The sequence below is a fragment of the Manduca sexta genome, chromosome 5 (genome assembly GCF_014839805.1).
Source record: "Manduca sexta isolate Smith_Timp_Sample1 chromosome 5, JHU_Msex_v1.0, whole genome shotgun sequence".
Taxonomy (NCBI): Eukaryota; Metazoa; Arthropoda; class Insecta; order Lepidoptera; family Sphingidae; genus Manduca; species Manduca sexta.
In genome coordinates this window covers 8,524,631-8,546,980 of record NC_051119.1, presented here as the reverse complement: position 1 = coordinate 8,546,980, position 22,350 = coordinate 8,524,631, and the positions used below count along the sequence as shown (strand labels likewise).

General features: G+C 37.8%; 2 protein-coding genes across 2 annotated transcripts in view; one reads left to right on the top strand and one right to left on the bottom strand.

Moving 5' to 3' along the window:
• LOC115455912 (homer protein homolog 2) overlaps positions 1–22,350 on the top strand; it is a 38,767-nt gene that overhangs the window by 4,292 nt on the left and 12,125 nt on the right. Inside the window, 6 exon segments of the mRNA XM_037443805.1 lie at positions 8,986–9,142; positions 9,752–9,883; positions 10,479–10,544; positions 10,592–10,711; positions 11,034–11,099; positions 12,097–12,224. Of these exon segments, the coding sequence (XP_037299702.1) occupies positions 8,986–9,142; positions 9,752–9,883; positions 10,479–10,544; positions 10,592–10,711; positions 11,034–11,099; positions 12,097–12,224 (669 nt within the window).
• On the bottom strand, positions 13,429–20,937 carry LOC115455919 (larval cuticle protein A2B). Its single transcript, XM_030184719.2, has 4 exons — positions 20,838–20,937; positions 15,467–15,619; positions 14,757–14,853; positions 13,429–14,285 (listed from the first exon to the last, which is right to left on the bottom strand). Exons 1-4 carry the CDS (start codon positions 20,850–20,852, stop codon positions 14,068–14,070), a joined length of 483 nt encoding a protein of 160 aa, XP_030040579.1. The 5' UTR covers positions 20,853–20,937; the 3' UTR covers positions 13,429–14,067.

The window sequence follows — 22,350 nt, the reverse complement described above, 5'->3', positions numbered from 1 at the left end:
ATAGGGATGAAGTGATAAACAAAATATGTTTGGTAAGTTACCTTTAAAAAATAAGATTAAAGTAGTTAGCAGTGTAGAAATGTTAAGCCTATGACAAAATCCTATCAAATATTACTAGCGGTGGTAAACTAAAGCGGTAGTGACATATTACTGGGGTATACGCGACGCGTCCGACCGCCGTGACTCATGTCCCATCAGAACAATAAATTACAGCTGTAATAGTGGTGTAATGTAGGCAAGCTATTAATCATTAAGCGTCTTTAGTAAACCTCCATGACGTTCCTTGGATATTTTAACATTGCTTCCATATATTGCAATTGGGTTGATGTTCATTGTCAGGTCTTCATTATTGAAATAAGTTATTAAAATTTGCCTTTTTTGGTTATGAATTTGTAGTGTCTTCCATACTATATGTAGTCTAATAGACCATGCAAGGGTTCTGAATTATAATAGTACTGGATTCAATGCCAAGGGCGACAGATATGTGTGTCAGTTAGTGATTCCAAATATTGTTGCAGCGTTTGGCTTACTTTATTTATCTATCATGGAACGGAAATGAGCGCCGTAAAATATGGTGGGAATGGTTCCGTATATTCAAATTCATGGGATATTGCCATTTATACCATCAGGCGTCCCGCAGGGCTCAATACTGGGCCCATTATTATTTACTATATTTATATCTGATGTTAGTTTATGTTTTCGAAATTCAAATATTTTACTTTATGCTGATGACATGAAGGTTTTTAAGGCGGTTAATAATACTCGCGATACTGATGAACTTCAGGAAGATCTTGAGAGATTTTCTGATTATTGTACTCACAATAAATTGCAATTAAACGTCTCAAAATGCTTTCATGTAACTTTTTCTATGTCGAAGAATATTACAAGATCATACTACACTTTTTACAATAATTCTATTAAAAAAGTCTCCATTATTAAAGATTTAGGAGTACTACATGACGACAAGTTAGTGTAATGATTTCTTATGTTTACGCGAATGTTAGACATTGAAATTAAACTAATTTTCGGATTCTATCGCGGTGCTAGTATTTTATTTTCTCCCGACGTTTCGAAGACTTTGCAGCCTTCATGGTCACGGGGGGGACTGAGGTGTTGTTCATCCGTAAAGACAAAGTTACAATATCTACCTACATTTTACAATTATACAACTTTTTAAATTTTTTAAATTTTAGCTGTTGGTGGTCCGATCTACGCAGAATGAGCTCACAGTGTCTTGAAGTCTGGCAGCCGGTCTTTTGGGTTCCGATTTAATTAAATGTAGAACTGGATCCCAGGCTTGTGCAAGCTTCCCACCAGTCTTCCCTATTGAAATTGGGATGTTTTTTAATTTCAATAGCCTCGCAATCATCCTAGGCAGGAATCGGTGTTCTTTGGCGAGGATTTGTGGCTTGTCTAGTCGCAGATAATGATTGGCGCCTCCCTCAGAGTGTTCAGCGACTGCAGACTTCGTCGAGCGTCGGTGTTTCACGTCAGCTATATGTTCTTTTACGCGGGTCCCTATATTTCTTTTTGTTTGCCCGATATAAGAGGCCACAGTTGCAATCTATTTTGTATACTCCCGGTTCTTGTAGAGGTATGTGACACTTGACAGGTGGTAAAATTGACTAATCTTCTTAGGCGGCTTAAAATAAGTTTTTATGGAAGCACGCTTCAGGATGTAATCTTGTCGGTGACTCCTCTTACATATGGTAATACAACCGGAACACGTTCAACTGTGGCTGGTTTCACTCGGTTTCTGTGACGGCGGCGTGGAATTTGGAGCTTGTTGTCTCGCAGTACTTGCTTGACATGTTGCAGCTCAGCGGCCAGGTGTTTCTCGTCACAGATTCCTTGTGCTCTCTGAAACAAAGATTTGCCCACGGTAGCTAACTGTTTTGGGTGGTGATGAGATTCACCGTTCAGATATTTATCAGTATGGGTCTGTTTCCGATATACAGTATGACTTAAGGTCTGATTAGGATTACGGATGATTAAAACATCTAAGAAAGCAAGAGATTTATTGTGTTCTAACTCCATAGTAAATTGGATTTTATTGTTGATGGAGTTAAGGTGATTTAAAAATGCAGTTACTTTATCAGATGGTAAAATTGTGAAAGTATCGTCTACGTACCGTTTATAAAACCTTGGAGTGACCGGGGGCTGTACTCAGGGCTGTCTCCTCGAAGTCCTCCATAAATATATCGGCGACTACCGGAGATACAGGGAGCCCATCACCACCCAAAACAGTTAGCTACCGTGGGCAAATCTTTGTTTCAGAGAGCACAAGGAATCTGTGACGAAACACCTGGCCGCTGAGCTGCAACATGTCAAGCAAGTACTGCGAGACAACAAGCTCCAAATTCCACGCCGCCGTCACAGAAACCGAGTGAAACCAGCCACAGTTGAACGTGTTCCGGTTGTATTACCATATGTAAGAGGAGTCACCGACAAGATTGGCTACATCCTGAAGCGTGCTTCCATAAAAACTTATTTTAAGCCGCCTAAGAAGATTAGTCAATTTTACCACCTGTCAAGTGTCACATACCTCTACAAGAACCGGGAGTATACAAAATAGATTGCAACTGTGGCCTCTCTTATATCGGGCAAACAAAAAAATATGGGGACCCGCGTAAAGAACATATAGCTGACGTGAAACACCGACGCTCGACGAAGTCTGCAGTCGCTGAACACTCTGAGGAGGCGCCAATCATTATCTGCGACTAGACAAGCCACAAATCCTCGCCAAGAACACCGATTCCTGCCTAGGATGATTCGCGAGGCTATTGAAATTAAAACATCCTAATTTCAATAGGGAAGATGGTTGGAAGCTTGCACAAGCCTGGGATCCAGTTCTACATTTAATTAAATCGGAACCCAAAAGACCGGCTGCCAGACTTCAAGACACTGTGAGCTCATTCTGCGTAGATCGGACCACCAACAGCTAAAAAAAATTTAAAAAGTTGTATAATTGTAAAATGTAGGTAGATATTGTAACTTTGACTTTACGGATGAACAACACCTCAGTCCCCCCCGTGACCATGAAGGCTGCAAAGTCTTCGAAACGTCGGGAGAAAATAAAATACTAGCACCGCGATAGAATCCGAAAATTAGTTTAATTTCAATGACAAGTTAGTGTTTAATATGCACATTGACCACATCATAAGTAAAGCATCTAAAGCATTAGGTTTCATAATTAGATCATCTGCCTGTTTCCAGTCCCTAAAGCCCATAAAAGTCCTTTACTGTTCATTTGTACGTAGTCACTTAGAATACGCATCGCAACTTTGGAACCCGCAGTATAATACGTATATCAATAGAATTGAGCAAGTACAGAAGAATTTTCTTAGATATTTAGATTTTAAAGCTCATCAAAACAATCTGAATTACCACCAGCGCTGTAAAAAGTACCACTTTCTCCCCCTAGAGAAAAGACGTATGATAGGTGATATCTGTTTTCTATTGAAGCTAGCTCAGGGCTCAATCGATTGCCCAGATCTATTATCGAAAATTTCCCTGCGCACTAATCAGCTTAACTTTAGGCAAAGACCTTTACTTTCCATATCCCCTTCAACTAGTAAATATAGGCAGAACGCTTTTCTTTCAAGAAGTTGCAAAGGCTTTAATGAGCTGCCTCCGAACCTTAACATTGACCTGTTCTGCACCACAGCAAATAAAGCCAAAGTAACGCTGGCACGAACCTTTTTTGTTTAGAGTTTACTAATCCGTTCCGGACTCATATTGTGATGACGGAATAAATATATTTGTGTGTATGTGCGTGTGTGTGTGTATGTGTATATATATATGTATGCATACACATATATATATACATAAATATATACATGTGTATGTATGTATGTATGTGTGTGCGTACGCACACACATATATATATATATATATATATATATATATATATATATATATATATATATATATATATATATATATATATATATATATATATATATATATATATATATATATATATATATATATATATATATATATATATATATATATATATATATATTGGTATTCTGTAACATGTTTGTGTTTGTATTTGACTATTTATAGGTGGAGGCTTGTAATTAGCAAATTAAGTTATCATTATTTTTTTACATTTATAAGATCGTTATTAGTCTGTAAGCCTTCCGACAAGTAATTAAAAAAATAAAAAATATGTATTGTCTCTCATACAATGAAGAATACGAAATATAATCCAAACAATTCCGATGGTCCCGATTGATCGTTCCACGCTTTCAAGAGACGGTATAATATGTGCTCTAACTCTTGAAGCAGTATCTTCTTACGAATTCGTTTATTCCACGGATTGTTCAATGTTCGTATACGCTCTTTCTGCGCTCAATGCGGCTGTTTCTACTGTTATATATGAGCCATATGTAGTATCACTTATAATTACTTTTGGAAGAAGTTGCTTGTTTTATTTTGAAGTAATTTTGATACAAATATTTACTTCTTTTACTCTATTTTGTCATGATCCTTAGACTTATTAAGTTGTTAATGTTTTACATGGTTTATTCTTTTCATTCTTAGTTTGCTAGGTGTATGTATCTTTCATTTCCACTATTTAGCCTGGTTTCTGCTGCCACTTTAGAAAATATTTGTAATGAAAGAAGTATCATAACATTATTTGTGTGATTAATCATTATATTGACCTAAATCGAGATTGCCATACAATGTTGAGTAATAAAAGTAATTTATTGTACGAAGGATATGTGTAAGCTTTGGTATTGTGTTTTGTTAGTTTCGTGGGAATTCCACAGTTCTGTATAGTACTCCAACGATGTTATTACGTGTTAACGTGAGATAAAATCTTTACAAATGTATGGAATTACTATTATGTTGTATCGTGTGAAACTGTTTGTAATTTAGATTTGGAAGCCGTTTTAGTTCAGTGTTTAGGAAAATACAAAACTTGTAGGTTTTGACGATATTAGCATGGGTGTGGAATTACTATTTTCAAAAAGGTATTCTAAAAACTTTACTTTGATTACTTTTCGCGCACGTGATTTTTGAGTACTTTTCCGGGATAACAAGTATATGTTAATCCAGGACATAACATCCAAGCAACTTAATCCATCACATTTACAACACTATTCCAGAACATTCGACCAAAACGGTCATATCCAAAACATAGATTCCTTGATCCAAGAAATTTCTCTTCTCATAACCTACATGTCATACTAGATTACAAGCCGATCACTCGTCAGTTTAGCAACATGATCTTTGATAATCTTATCGCATGTCTCATGCATCATATTGGCTTTCAAAGTATCTATTATCTACATCTTGCTAGCATTCGTAACATTACGTAGCTTCAGCCGTACGTTTATCAATAGTACCGGGTTGGGAAACTTAAAGTGTTTTTCACTGGAAATTAAATGGATTCCCACAAGGAAACATCGTGAGTTTTTGCACAATTCCTTTTGTAAATGTTTCGGATTGTTTGAACAGTCTAAATTGTTGGACGTGGAAATTTGGTTAAACGTTTTGAATGGATTGTATTATGTCTAGAAGTATTTGTTTTTTGAATTGTACATGACAGTAGAATGCGGCAATAAGTTCAGTATAGACCAAAACTGTGAATAAGGCGCAATAAATTGTTTAAATTATTCAAATAATTATTATGAACAGTTTTGCTATAGGGATATGATGTATCTTGTTCGTAACCATGTATATAGGAGTAACGTAATCTTGCTTTTCCAACGAAGGCACAAAGTAGACCCTAGATACAAGCGCTTCTAAAATTTACTTAAGTTAAAGTACCTATGAGGTGCATAAGGAATTGTATTCTCTCTTTGACGGGTTAGTTCCTGCTGTGCAGAACGTGTCGTCCTTATTATAGACGGGTAATCTGCGGTCGTGTATTCAGCAATAACTTTCTCATGGCCTGCATGACAGCTAACAGCCGTTCCCGGAATAAAGTAATTAAACCAAATTCAATTTTAGCTTCTGTTACTCAGCAATAAAGCGATTTAACCACATAAAGGGTTGTCAGAATCGATACAATAGTTTCTGAAATGATTCCCATACTTGGAAACACAGGTTATGAAGTTTGTATCGTGTTATCGGTCCCTCGATTGAAGACTAAATGGGTTAGTAGTAGTAAACCTAGCAGCTAACACCCAATCTTAATGTTTTTGGGTATTTTTTCATTCATCGGAGTTCGAACCCTTGTTACAAATTAGTAACATCTCGCTGCACCTGGATTTTCAAAAAGTTTCGGCTTTTCCCCAAAGCTGTTAAACGATTTCTCGAAATGCGTCACTATCCTTTATGTTCTTTACGATTGGTATATTTCTAAACAAATCACATCACGCTTTTAATTCCGAAGGAGTAAGTGGAGGTGCATGCAGGGCACGCACATTTTGCCATGTGCGTTCCGATCCGTTTCAACAAATTCCTGACTCGGGGCTGATACTGAGCAGAAATACCCAAGGGATCCTTAAAACGTAGCCTCGCAAAGCCCGAGGTCAGAGGCGTTATTTAGAACAAAATGATGTACATTTTTATACTAGGCCTATTCGACTTTTGGCCACATTCTGATTGGAATGGCGCGGTTGAGCAATATTCAGGGCGGTAGAGATATTTTTATGCCTAAAATTGCGGCATGTTATTTCAGCGCTTCGACTCTCTGAAAGTTTGCAGACCCACTCGCGTTAGATGCTCGTATTGTACATATTCGCCATAACAACTATTATAATATACCGATTCCTTATGCAAAAGTAACGAATAACTAATTACTTTTTAATATTGTAAACACAACTAGCGACACTGACTCTTATAATTCGATAATAAAATGTCCCCTTAGTTGAATCATTTGCCAAGAAAAAGAAATACTTTATCTATCTACTCGAATACGAATGTAAACGATCTTCTACGTACATACATCGAAACGCGATAATCCACGTTATAGCTTACAATTAATACCGTAAACGCTGCAAGTATAATGTGATTCGAAATATAGTGCTATATATTATATGTTATGTATATACCATCTTTCCATTCGAAGCGTGAAATATTAGCTGGATTTGTTCTTAGCTTGAGCCGTGCCTAGCGATGTAATTGTACTCTCTGTGGCGCGGAAGAGGGATTTCTTCCCGTCGCCGCTCTCTGAGAGCCGACTGATTTATATCTTGTCATCTGTACGAGCTGTATAGGCGTTTTTCCGACCGAGTTGCGACTTTTGTTTTTACATTTGTGCCAGATAATTGGTAAACAACTCTTCAGTGCTGATTATGCTGAATATTTAAAAATGTACGGTCATCAATGTGTCGTAGTGATGTAATTGTATTGGTTTGATATTAGTGATTATCTAATTAATGCTGTTCACTAACAGCCGTTTCCAATAAACGGTCTCGATCTCAATCTCAATCTTCAATCCGATTCCGATATGAACCAATCAAAATGCATGTCAAAAATGCTTTGTTCTGATTTGTCTATATTTGAAAAGGATCGAAAAAAATAATCGGGATCGTTTATTGAAAATGACGGTAACGTATTGATAAAATATTGATCTCAAACAAGTTGCTGCCTTACATAAGTCTTTGTTTGTAAAGACAAAATAATTAATAGAATATGGGACTAACATTACTACCACCGCGATCCACAATTTTAGCTGCATTACCGATATAAGGAAAAGTGCGAATGTGCCTCAGCAATGGAATTGCGTAGTTTCTAAACGAGAACAGACATCACCAAGAATATTGTAAACATATATCTGTTCAATTATCCTCGGTTTTGCTCTCTATTGATCTGTACCTCCACACGTGGCTATATATAAAGCATTGTGCAAAAACACGTGTGTAACACACCTTTATTTATGTTAGCTACCATATTTACTCATGTTGCCGCGGGGGGACGATGCCTTTAATTTTAGGTAAGTAGGACGCCATCGCTTCTCGCTTCAATCGTTTCAGGTGGAGTGTGTGATGTTTTTGAAGGTGAATTTATATGTTCGTATAAACGGCAGTGTTTTGTTTCACTAACTGTCTGATGTAGTTTGAAGATGACGATGAGTTAGCAATTTCCATCAAGTTATACCACTTATTGTCTTAAAAAAATAAGGAATATAAGTATAATCAATTTACTGGTGGTAGGTCTCTCATATGTGACAGTCCGCTTGGGTAGGTACCACCACAATGACTATTTCTGCCGCCAAGCAGCAGTGTGAAGTCACTGTTGTTTTCTGGTTTGAAGAACATTCTATCCAGTGTAAATACTGGACATAATAAGACTTAACATCTCATATCTTAGGATGGTGAGCGCAGTAGAATTCCAAACATTACTTTGTAATTCAAGGTGTTGGATGGTGTTTCTGTTGTTTATGGGCGGTCGTATCGCCTACCATCAGGCGAACGGCAAGCTTGACTCGTCATTCCAAGCCATACAACGTTTTATCTATTACTGGAAAAATTGTGTTAATTCTACACTTGTGACACATTAGTATTGAACGACAATTGACTAAAATTATAACGGAACCGTAATGTAACACGTTTAATTGACGATTTCCGTGCAGCGTGGAATAAACAATTTAAAATCTCACATAAACTCAGTGTATGGTGAAACAAAACAGATGAATCTAGACACAATGCGTGCCAAAACAGATAATTTTAAATCAATAGATGTTGGACCCTTAGCTCTAGATATTACAGATGCTATACTCGTATATAAATCTTGAAAGATTTTATTTTTGTTTGATTGCCTGTGGATACTTGTGTTACGGTGCAACTGCAGTGCTGAGCTTTTGGGTTTTTCTACTCATTATCAGCCAGGAGTCTGGTATTTATGCCCGATATGGCTATAGGTTCGCCTCTATAATAACAAGGGTTGGAATACGCACTGCGAAAAGTAAGAAACTCTCTGCCTTCTGGAATAAAAGGCGTCAGTTACAACACAGTATCATCATTATTCCGTTATATATGTAAATTACTTGTATACTGTTTACCAGCCAATGTATTGTTGCAGTGAGCAGCCGATCTTCACGTGCAAGGCCCACGTGTTCCACATAGACCCGAAGACGAAGCGCTCGTGGATGTCGGCCAGCTCCGCGGCCGTCTCCGTCTCCTTCTTCTACGACTCCTCCAGGAACCTGTACAGGATCATCAGCGTCGAGGGCACTAAGGTTCTTAATATTTACATACATTATATATTTTATTATAGATGTTTTAATGGTATTACCAGCTGTTTTTTTATGATATAGGGAGATGCGAGCATATAGTTCGCGTTATGGTAAGTGATCACCGCTGCCCATGAACATCTGTAATACCATGGTGCAAAGAGATGCATTGCCTTTTACGTGGGAATACGCTCTTTTTTTTAACGTCGCCAGGTCGTATCTATCCGGTAATTCTGCTGGCGGCAATTGGTTCCATAGTTTTGGAAGTTTCGTTGGCTTTTCTATGTGGTAGAACTGTGATGTAGCCATCATAATCATAAGTATAGATAGACGGGTCTACTGTGACTGTCGCAGAGAAGATCAAAGGGGACTGAGAGCTTTGTTGCGAGTGGTCAGTGAATGTCGAAGGTCGAAAACTTTCGAACATCGTGGCATTCTTAATTCCTTTGGGTGTTAAAGTGGAGTGGTGGCCATTTATCATAAACTTTGGACTTGATATTTTTATTGCATTATCCTTAACAGCAGGTGGAATATAACCATTTTGCCGATAACAATAAGGACCATTTTATGCAACTGTTGTAAACCTAAATGGTCATGTTAGTGTGTTGTCCTCAGGCGGTGATCAACAGCACGATAACAGCGAACATGACGTTCACGAAGACGTCGCAGAAGTTCGGCCAGTGGAGCGACGTGCGAGCCAACACCGTCTACGGGCTGGGGTTCGCGTCCGAGCCTGAACTTGGCAAGGTAATTTAATATGAGTCTTTTATGTTTTGTTGTAAGGTAGACTTTCCTTCCTTATAAAGAAAGAAGCCAATAAAAAGTCCAGTAGACCAGTGTGGACTGTTATATCGCATATTTTTTTTTTTGTATATTATTAGCGCCCTTACACTGCCTCGTGTTTTTGTTTCATCATGTGATAAGTCGAGCTTGTTGGTTGAATACACAAAGTTATTTCAAAAAATCGCTACTGTCTGTCATTGAGCATGACTAAAGGCTCTCCCCCTTATTCATAAACGTTTTTTATCTAAGGACGGAGTTAAGCTGTGATAACAAGCTTGTTTCTCAGTGCCCATCGGCACTGAGAAATAGACATAGGGCCGTTGTGATTGGTTATTATTGTTGTATTTTAATATTAGCCAATCACAACGGCCCTACGTCTACGCACCGCGAAGACTGCCATGCCGACAGCACTGAGAAACAGACTTGTTATCACAGCCTTACTCGGTCGTTAGATAAAAAACGTCTATGAATAAGGGGGTCTGTCTTTACTTCTTTACGCTTTCACCCTTATTATAAACGATTAATTTCTCCTATAAGGAAACATGTTAATTTGTTCCAGTTCATCGAGAAGTTCCAAGAGGTGAAGGAGGCGATCCAGGCGCAGCAGTGCGGCGCGGGCGCGGGCGCGGGCGGCGCGGCGGTGGCGGGCGCGGCGGCGGGCGCGGGGGCAAGGGCGTCGCCAACGGCAGCAGCGGCGGCGCCACGCCCGTCGCCAGCGCCACCGCCAGCCCGCTGCTCGCCGGCCGCACCGCCGCGCAGGACGAGCCGCCCGCCGTCGTCTCACCCGCACAGGTACAACTAACACATACATATCAATATGTATTAGTCTGTTTACAGGGGTAGGGGTTCCCATGTAACTAGAGGCGATATACAGGCCTGTTATGATATACAGTTGTGATACGACTACTGAAAATCAACAAAAACAATTAAGGATTACAAATTACCACGCGGCACAGCTCTACGTGCAACGCTCAGAGGCATTAGAATTTATTAAATGTTTAGTTTAGTAGTATTCAGTAATGAAATTGCCTAAAGTGTCATTAATACCAGTAATAATATTTGGAGAAACACGTGGTTGAATAGTTTATTATATTATCGTATGTTTTTGTTACAGCCGAAAGTGGAAAACGACGAGATGATGGTCCACCAGAGGGCGCATTCCGTTTCATCCACTCTACAGGTGAGGGAGACTTTAGTTTCTGGTTAATTGTACTTTAAAATCGTTACCTCGTAATTCTTTACTAATTTTTGACAACGAGCAGGTTGTATTATTACTGGTCTGGTCTTTGCAATAACTAACTAAAAAGAGTCGTGAACACCGCATCACTAAGAACTCTAAAATTATTTCAGTATTACACGAGCTGCTACAGCACCCGTAACCATGAACCGTATCGCATAGTGATAAGGCTCTTAATGGCAATGTGCTGAGTGCTGAAACGTATTTGATTGGTTCTAAAACGAGATTTATATGAGCAACAAATTGTACAGAAGTCGATTTTTGTAAGCCATTGACAACGTTTCAAAATGTAGACGTGCCTAAAACAAAAATACCGTTTCTTAATTTTTTTTTCTCTGAGTTCGATTATAAATCTTTAATATTTTTTTAATACTTAATTGTCGAAGAAAAAAATTTAAAACCGAATAATGCTTGATGACGTCACACATACAGTTGAATGAAATAGTTCCTTGGTCCTCCGTACTATTTATTTTAAAAATCAAAGACACCGTCATTTGTCAATGTCAAATGTCAATATTACTATAGATACGTCACAACTGTCATTTTCAAAGAGAGAGAGAGAGAAACAAAAAAAGTGTCGCTTCACTTTTTTTTACTGCAAAGCAAAGGTCATTGCGTCTTGAGCCGTATATGTGACGTCATTTGGTACTTACGTTGTTTTAGAATAAAATAAAATTCAAAGTGAAAATCATGAATGAAAATATCTGAGTTTTGAAAAAAGAAAAAATATGGGTCTCATAATTTTAGATCTAGTTTCATAAACATTTGAGTTTGGTGAAAAAATTCAATGTTGTAAATTTTTACCGTGTAATCTCAGCAGGCTGACTGTTGCAAATCTTTGCAGGCCAGCGGCAAGTGGCATGTGTATAGTATTATGTAAAATATTGCCACTAGTGTAAATGCATGTGGAAGTGTAGCCTAAGAGTGTCGTGTGGTGCAGGGCGGGTACGCGACGGTGGGCCGCGCGCCGCGCGCCGCGCTGGCGGGCGAGGCGCCGCCGAGCGCGGACTCCGCCGAGCAGCAGCTGCGCTACGAGAACGACCGCCTCAAGCTCGCGCTCGCGCAGAGGTAATGCGCACGCGCACGCACGCACGCACGCACGCACGCACGCACACGCACACGTGTTGCTTACTCATTTATTTAAGATTTGTCTGAATTTCAACACACTACACTTACGATATCGAACAGGCCGATATGAGTGTTCTGACTGGCGGGAGATAATGATTTTTCGTCAGTCGATACTCCATGTGAATCCCTTTCCCCTTAACATGACATGCAATGCATGACAATGATATTGCCTAAAAGTTGTTTAAATAATGAATATTATTACAATTTCACGTAGATACTAATTTATATTACACCAATGCATATGTTTTGTTATTAATTTAAAGTGTATATTAATAATAACAAGGCTCATTGTATCACTTATTGAGGAAAATCGACAGCATACTTAAGGAATTGTGTCACCGTCAATGATTATTATACAGAACTAGTTTATGCTCGTAACTCGCCCGCGTGGAATAGGTTTTCCGGGATAAAAGTCCCGCTTTATATTTTCCCAAAAAAGTAGCCAATATCACTAGACGAATTTTACAGTCGATTTTCACGTTCCTGAGATTAACAATTAGCACCTTGAAACAAACTCTTCAGCTTTATATATTAGTATATGTTTCCTGTAAATTGAACACAATGAAGTTATTCACGTGTACTACTGTATTATGTTAATATTTACGTCGATAAATACTATGGCATTTCCTAATGCTGCAAGAATTAAATAGCGACCTTGTAGTTTTTCGGTTAGCCAGTTTATTTCATGGCATCATTTTATATTGATCGAAGATAAGGAGTACGGTTTTTCTTTGGGGACCTGCTGCAATTATCTAAGAGGGTACACTGCGAACGAAAATATATCCACGATCGGCTTAGCGACCATAGCGATCCGACGGAGAGTGGGAAAGGAAAAAGGGGAAAGATGGGGACATAGGACGGGCGGAGGGGAAATGATGGCGGTCTTTTTTAGGTCTCAATATGTTAAAGGAAGAGGTAGGGGGGAGGGATGGGGGGTTCGAGTGCGGTTAAGTGGCTTGTATAACTTGCATATAGAGTTAAGTTAATGGTCAGTGGTAGCATTTATCTACAGGCGAGCGAATTGCTTGTCTTGTCATATGGTTGTACAAAAAAAAAAGTACCTCGTGTATTAGAAATTTAATTTGAACTTTGACCAAATTTTGATTAATGTAATGTATCGATGTGGATGCAAAATAAAAAGAAATTCATAACAATTAAAAAGTTTAATCTCAAGAATTTTTGTACAACACTTATAAACTACGCAAAAGTTAACAATATACATTTCAGAATGAAACAATACAATAAGCATAACAAGGATGTAACAATATTACCACATACAGATCCACACAAATAAATAGATTAACAGTAAGTGTACAGAGGTAATGATACCAATTATAACAAATTTATAACAAGCATTCAAGTCAAGATTTAGGGCTTAAAATCTCATTCCTCATAATACTTGACTATGACCTAGGAGTGAATTATAGACGCAATTTTAATCTTATTTCATTCAGTTTAAGTTTATATTCATTAGTCCGAGATATAAGAATTATGTTTGAATAACTTGTAAGATGTTATTAACACAGTACATACGTTGTAGCTTTTTTAAACTTGGACTCTATTATCGCCATTACTACAATAAATCATGATCATATCTGCACACACACATAAATGGGTCTAAATAGGCCATAAACAACCTTTAATATAAAAAAAAGAAATTAAAGCATTTTCGTCACTACCACTGTTTAGCAATATCCCAGTCACATTCAATCATTCACTCATTCTTAAGTAAGACTAAAACTGACCAATAGAGATGCGAGCTTACGTGTCAAAGTTCGTGCGTTCAGTGTTCGAATCCGCCCGAAACGGGTACGAATCCTTCGTCGAAGTGTCCGTAGTCGTGTTGGTATTGTAGCGGCTCGTGCGCAGGCTCCGCGTGGTACTCCTCCTGGTGTTTGGGCGTTCCTATCTTGTGTACGACTGCGTTGAATCCGTTTTTGTCGTCCGCTTCGTATTCCACTACGCGTTTTGTTCCGTCCGTCTCGACTAGGGTATATGTGCCTGTGGCAATCAGTATAGTATTATGTCAGTGGATACATTTAGGAATTTGCTTCGTATGGTATCATTGGTCAAGTTGTAGTGTATTTGGGAATAAAATTGGCGGAGTAGTGTTGATGCATTGTCTGAGTAATAAAAATTCGTGCGATTTTTTTTCTTTAGATGCCCTCACCTCATGTCTATCAAAAAACGAAGTAACTTTTACTTATTTCATTAATTTTAATTATTTGCGGTTAGTGGAATACACGGTTATCTAGGGATCTAACAAGTTAGTTTGTCAAGTTAGAGCTTGTATATTTAGATACCTTATCTAAAATTTTGTATACAACTCTCGGTTCGCGAGTCCAACTCGTATATGGCCAGTTGTTTTTCCATTTTTTTTTTTTTTGATAATTAGAGTAGACAGTTAATACATTTGTATTTTTTTATAGCTTATAAATCTTATTGTATATGTTTTCAATATAATAGTGTTACCTTTAACTTTATCGCCGTCCCTGGTCTCCCAGTGCTCCTTGTCGTCGCCCGTGTGGGGGTCCTTCACTGAGTAGTCGAACGAGTATTTGGGATGCGCCTGGAACGTGCAGATATAGTACTTATTATAACATTCAGATATTCAAGTTTCATTGTAGGGATAGGGTGTAGCTAGCGCCGTATCAGTGGTACAGGGCCCTCGAGCATTAGGGGCCCTTTTTGGTCTATGACTACATTAAACCAAGCGTGCGCAAATTTCCCATTCACCTCAAGGGCTCTGTATAAATTCTGATATAGGGTTTTTTTATGATAAGCTACGCCACTGGTCGCCTTGCTAAATAAAGCTCCTGTTTCATATATTTAGTCAGTTAAGAATGTGATAATGTTTAAGCATTATTTATTCTTAATTATAGTTTATGTGAAGCATGCTACATAGAGGTTGGCTTAGTTTTCATGACCAGTATTTTTTTGAAAACATACTCATTCTGTGTGGATAATTAATATTTCTAACTACCCTCCCTCTTTGATGATTTCGTACAAATATTCGCCAGTCCTCATAGGTCTCAACGTGAATTGGTCACCATGAGGTATAAACACTTAACTATGTGACTAGGGCCGCGACGAATGTCCCCCCGTGCATGAGCGTGCAATCGGTGTAGAGAAAGAGCACACACGCATTGCCTCCGGGGAACTATAAACAGTGGTGGACTCACATGATAATCCAAATCATACTCTTCGCCGTGGTGGTCGTCAAGGCTTTGGTGTTGGTGGTGCAGGATGGCCTTGGGATGATAGCCCTCGAACCCGCCGAAGTCCTCGTACTGCGCCAGGGCTGACACAGCCAGCAGAACGAACGTGAATGTCTTCTGGAATTAGTTGACGATGATCTTTAATTCTCTCGCTGAGAGGCACAGGTCATAGACATACAGCCTAATAAATATTGTATAATAATCCATATCGTCAACAGTTTTGGAAAATATGCTATATTTTTTATGCAGAATATTTTGCAAGTAGATAATTTAGTAGTCGGTAATTAAACAGTCATTTATTCGCGACTAGATGTTATAGCTATAAACTTCGGTATAAATATCCCACTGTGTACTTATCTATACTATTATATAAAGCTGAAGAGTTTGTTTGTTTGTTTGTTTGTTTGTTTGTTTGTTTGTTTGTTTGTTTGTTTGAACGCGCTAATCTCAGGAACTACCGGTCCAAACTGAAAAATTCTTTTTGCGTTGGATAGCCCTTTGTACGTGGAGTGCTATAGGCTATATATCATCACGCTATACCCAATAGGAGCGGAGCAGTAATGGCTGATCTCAGGAACTACCGGTCCAAACTGAAAAAATATTTTTGTGTTGGATAGCCCTTTGTTCGTGGAGTGCTATAGGCTATATATCATCACGCTATACCCAATAGGAGCGGAGCAGTAATGGCTAATCTCAGGAACTACCGGTCCAAACTTAAAAATTCTTTTGTGTTGAATAGCACTTTGTTCGTGGAGTGCTCTTAGTTATATATCATCACGCTATGACCAATAGGAGCGGCAGTAATGAAACATGTTGCAAAAACGGGGACAATTTATTAGTTTTGAGAGCTTCCGTTGCGTGCACTGCGTAAACGGTTAAAGTTATGCAACAATGATGTATGACGGGATTGTTCCTCTTAAAAAGTTCTAAAAAATATATTATAAAACAAAGTCCCCCGCTGCATCTGTCTGCCTGAACGTGTTGAACTCAAAAACTACCCAACGTATTAAGATAAAATTTGGTATGGAGACAGTTTGAGACCCCGGGAAGAACATAGGGTCCCGGGAAACTACTACTTTATAACGGAAAACTTTAGCCTGAAAAACTTTATAACGCGGGCGGAGCCGCGGGAAAAGCTAGTCTAATATATTAATCAATGACTTGGTCTATCTATATGAAATTGTATCGAAATCCGTTCAGCGGTTTCTCCATTTACTTCTAACAAACATCCATACATCTCAAACTTTCACATATAATATTAAGATTCCAAACATTACACGATATTGCACTAATGTCTAAAGAAACTTATCCAATTTAACACGTGTTTTAACCATAAAACATATGGGTAGAATCATCTCGCACGTACGTACATTTGTGAAATAGAATTCTGGAGAATGGTTATGCTAATCCGATCGTAAATCGCGCGAAATGAGTCCGTAAATCGTATGTTGTAAAGCGCATCTCGAAGGGCGATAAAGCCATTCGTGTGTGCTCTCTTGGCTGTACGGAGCGTGTTCCTTAGCTCGGGCTTACACAAAGTTATAAAAATAATACATTCTAATTTTCTCCCGACGTTTCGAAGACTTTGCAGCCTTCATGGTCACGAGGGGACTGACCCCCCAAAATAAAATACTAACACCGCGATAGAATCCGAAAATTAGTTTAATTTCAATGTCTAACATTCGCGTAAACATAAGAAATCATTAATAATACATTCTTTTCCGTTACAATAGATTTTATGGGAATTGTTTTATTCGCGCTACGTTAGTGCGTCTCAAAACAAAGTAAAGAATATTTTAATTCCGAAAAGTCAATTTAGCGGGATGTATGTACTATTTAGTCAGCCGTGACCACCTCAGTTGCCGAGCGGTATAAAAAAGGCGTCGATTTTAGCAATGTCGTAGGTAGCTACAATAACTTTGTTGGTTCAAAGGACAGTAGAAAATTAAAAGAAAATCCTTAGTCATGGCCTCGCGAGGCCCCGCGGAGTTGCCCGAATCGCATCGATATTGAGCGAGAACTTGATGATGCGTTTACACTTCGGGAAAATTTTAAAAAAATTATACACATGCTACTTGCCGCAAGTCGTGAGTTGCCGCAAGTTGCTTGCAAAAGTTGACTTCTGAAAATTTTCATGCTTTTCTGGATAGGCTAGGTCTGGACCTAGCTTTAGTTTTCATGTAATACAAAGCCGTCCGAAAAGTTGTAGTCATTTTATAGAGGTAGACATTAGTTTCGTAAGCAAAGGTTGAATACCTATATATAGTAATTTAATTTTTATAACATTCACCTATACTGATAGGTTAACCGGTTAGGTTTATATGGACGCACGTCCGGCCGTTAATTGCATAGTAAATTTTATTCTCCGTATAAGTTACCATCATTATCATAGCCCATTGATTCTCAAAGTATTTCAGGTGGACCCCCAGGGGTCCACGGGAGACTTGACGGTAGTCCACATTGGCGTACCAAAAAAGGGGGTACACAATTTATAAGCGGGGGTTCACGAAAATTTTACTGGTTTGTTGTATAGAACTAAAATGTTGGCTTGACTTCACCTATCAATGTAAGCAGATAATATTGATAGGGGTCGTAAGAGGCACGGTGACCCCAACATAACTGTTCAGATGCCCCATGCGATGGCTGGACGGTAGTTGTAATGCACTGTCTGCCAAACCAAAAAAATAGGTCGACCGGAATCAGCAAAATTTTTAATGGAGTCTATGAGAAAAAAGTTTGGGAACCTCTGCCACAGACATAAACAACATTTAGTTGTTAATATAAGATTTGTATAATATTATCGGTAATAAATAACGATAAATACTTTTTTGCATTTATAGCATGCTATAACTATACGCAATATCGCGTAATCCGAATGTTTCGAAGCGATTACGGATTAACACCATTAATTCGTAATAGTGTATAACATTATGTAAGAGTGTGATCTTTATCCGTTAAACGATTGGTTATTGACTATAGCAACAATATATAGTAATTAGTTTCTCTGTTTTTTAGTGTTAGTGTAAGTGTGATAGAAAAAGTAGGTGATGCGGAGTGCTTTTTGTTAAAGCGGTGCTCACAAAATGGCTTGCTTATTGTATTTTAAGAAGCTAAGTATATTTAAAATTTATAATAGGTACATATAGGAAAAGATGATTTTTTTTTCTTTGGTTATTTAATTTTATTTGTGTGGATATTATTTCATTAACTTCACCATGAAAATGTCACTAAAATGTTTGATTCCGTGCAATTTCCTAAACAACATATTTTTTTTTAATATTTTATAATAGATAGAAAATTTTATGTGGTATTTAATTATAATTTATGTTGGTAGGTAATTTTTTTAAAAACGACTTAAATTAGATTTTTTTAAGAAATTATTCGTAAATTTCAATATTTTCATCAGTAATTCGTGCGCAGTAACTGTACGGAATGCTCAAGGTCGTTTACTCCTGGGAGGGCTTTAAAGATCGAAGCGATGGTATGCTGAAAACTTGGGTTCAATCAGGGATACCTATTGGTATCTGTATTTCTTTATGTCATTGCAATTTCACAATTTGATCAATAAAGGAAATACTGAATGGTCCTTTAATTAAATAAGATACACTGGTTGATAAATTCAATTGTCACATTAGTAAAAAAATCGATATTCTCCCTATGATATGTTTCGGTATTATTCCTCTCGAAAATTGATAAAGTACCTTGGAAATCGCTCTATACCGCCCACACACACCCCGCGTGACACAAACATGCAATCGCCATCCAAATGTTGTAATATGCACGTCGTATGTGAAATTAAAACGTGCCCAATCATGAACAATTACTGTGCGCTATTTGTTTAGCCAGCGCCGTGTCGGGTTATGTCACGGACCGCGAAGATTTCGCGCGAACGCGTCAACTTTCGTTAAGTTTCATAAAAAGCTAGCGGACTTGTAAGTTGCAAGTCACTTGGTGTGATACGTTGCGACGTTTTGTAATCGGTAACTTTCTTTTGCACGTTAAGTGTTATGTCTTAGCTGTTTTAATCGAGTTGCGATTGAATTTGAGTGTATTACAATGGATCGGATGTTATTAACACAAATATAAGTCGGTTATAACTTATAACATACATATTTTATATAGGATGTTTAATCTATATTTCGGGTTGAGAAAAGTTTTGTTTATTACATTCAAATGACGATATGAGCTTGCCGCCCGCCTTTTGGTAAGCGATACGACCACATATAAACACCTACTAATTATGCTGACTTCAATGTCCTTTTAATCGGAACACTGCAGTTCAGTAGCTTTGGTTAGATAAAAAAGACCCACGCCATGCTGAACACACTTGACTACTTGAGTTTATACTGCGCTCTAATTAATTAGGCTCGGTATAGACTATTATGAATTCGGATTTGAAAAAAAATATCCGCAGCATAAAAAGCCTAAACACAAGTCGGAACGCTATCCTTCCCCGTTAGTGTGCGTTGACCACAGCCCGTTTCCGCACCGCGCGTCGCGTCCGCCCGCGCGTCGCGTGCGCCTCTCTACGCAGTCACGCTATTGTTTTCACTTTTTCAGCAGTGTCGTTTACGTCCTTGTTAGCATGTTTTAGCTGTGTTAGGATAGTATTTATGACCAATTAGACTATGAAGATATTTTTTTGTTGGTGTTATATTTTTTAGAACAATAATTGTAACAAAGCAATTCGAACTTTATGTATTAGTAGGATATGTGTTAAAATTACGAATATAATATAGCAAAAAGGAGACCATTTCATTAACTTTACCATTATTAAAATACGGACACGTGCCATGAAAGCCTTTTCAAACATTATGGCGTACAATTACGATAAGGATCCTTTATAAAAGTATCCTGTGGGAATGGAATGTTGATTGTAGTTGTTTTCATTTATGTACGAATTATATGAACCTTATTAAGAGGTAAGATTGCGGGTTTTGACTTACAGCTGATCGAGTAGATTTGTGTTTTAAATAAGCATAGGTTTGCGAATTTTTTTATAAGTAAGCCTGATAATCTGCATTAATTGTACTCAAAATGATTTAGATAAATCATAAGTGAAATTTAAGCAAAAAGTTTTTAAGTTGCGATGTATATGTATAGCTTAAATATAACGTGCAAATGATCACTGAGTTTTTTTATGATTTTATAAAAGGTTCGAAGATATTTCTAGTATAATCTACAAATACGATATTATTTATCTTAAACAAATGTCCAACTTATATTTTTCAATGTAAACACAAAAGAATTAAATAAAAATATAAATTCCACTTAAGAACCACGAAATATAACACAACACATCACATACACGTGAAAAAAAAATCATAGTACTCACAATAGTGTACTCCATGTTTTCCGTCACACGCGTCGGTCACTGGCACAATGTAAACTCGCTTGCATGCGCGCATCCACTTATACCCGAGAAATAGTTAATTCTCGCTGGCCCCCCGCGCGTCCCCTCGCTAGCGAATCACCCCGACGCACTGGTGCCAGAAACTAGCCTCGGTAGGTGAGGTTCCTAAGCTCGTTGTAGGTTATTGGATATCCGCCGATATCCGATGGCGCGGATATAAGTTTGGAACTTAGTTCGGGCCGCTTCTGATAGGTTGATCTGGAAATCTTTGGAGGAGGCACATGTTCAGCAATGTACATCCTGAGGCTGATGGTGATGACTTGTTTTAGTGTTTGTTTGTGTAATTTGAGCATGTTTTTTTGTGTTCCAATATTATGTCACGTTCTTAGCCATTATGGTAACAGAATTAATTAACTAGAGTAATTTAAAGATGACTGAAATGACGGCTTATACTTTTAAATAATTTTAAACTGATAGTCGTAATCATTCTCTAATCGAAATTTAAACTTCGGTTTCTGCATCCAAGTAGTTTTTGTTTCGGTTTTGGCAATATTGAATAGAATGTAAATCATGGTAATGGGAATGGTGCTTATTTCATAGTCTCTGGCGTGGAAGGTGATAAATATCCACGTGTTGAAAAAAAAAATGGATATTATAATGAAATTGATAAATGTTTACTCTGAACGGATATTATCCGATATCCGCTTTGCCCATTGCTATGTAAATCTGCCTTTACGCAAAGTGGCATTATTGCTGGCCGATCATATGAATTTAAATGTATGTAAGCAAATGAGTTTAGACGTTTTAATTCAGTCAGGTAGGCTCGGAATCTTGTTCAAATCTGTATTTTAGTTACCAATACATTTTTGGCAACTATCATTGTGCTTATTTCGCGAACGTGTGATGTCACTTTCACATTGCGCCGAACGGGTCAAGTATTAGCGAGTTTGCGTCCTCACGCATAATTCGCAATGATGAGACATTTTTTGTGTGTCATGAGTGATGTATTCTTACTTGACTCTTGTGGTGGTATTTAGACTCCTTTGTCTCTTCATTAAAGCTCTAGGATAACTTTCTAAAAGCTTTCATTTTTATATATTGTTTTTTTAATCCTACTCTAATATGCCTTGTGTGTCAATAACTTATGTTATTATTTTCGGAAACTGGGCAGTTATCATCTCATCCTCTACGTCTCCTGACGGTCTTTAGTCTATGAAAACAGTAGCTATCAAGTAACTGAGCCATGTCAGTACAGCCTAATAGATAACGTATTAATATATCAAGAAAGCTGAGTCCTTCGGCTTATAAAATACTGGGAACTTGCTTCATAGCTTATTATTAATTTCGCCTTAACGCTGCAGATTTTTAAACTTGTCAATCATTCTGTGTTCCATTATCCATTGCTTATCTTTATAAAGTAAATATTAGGATACATCGAAATATTTTTAAGAAATTGTATAAACTATTAATACTTATTTACAGTATTTTAATTGTT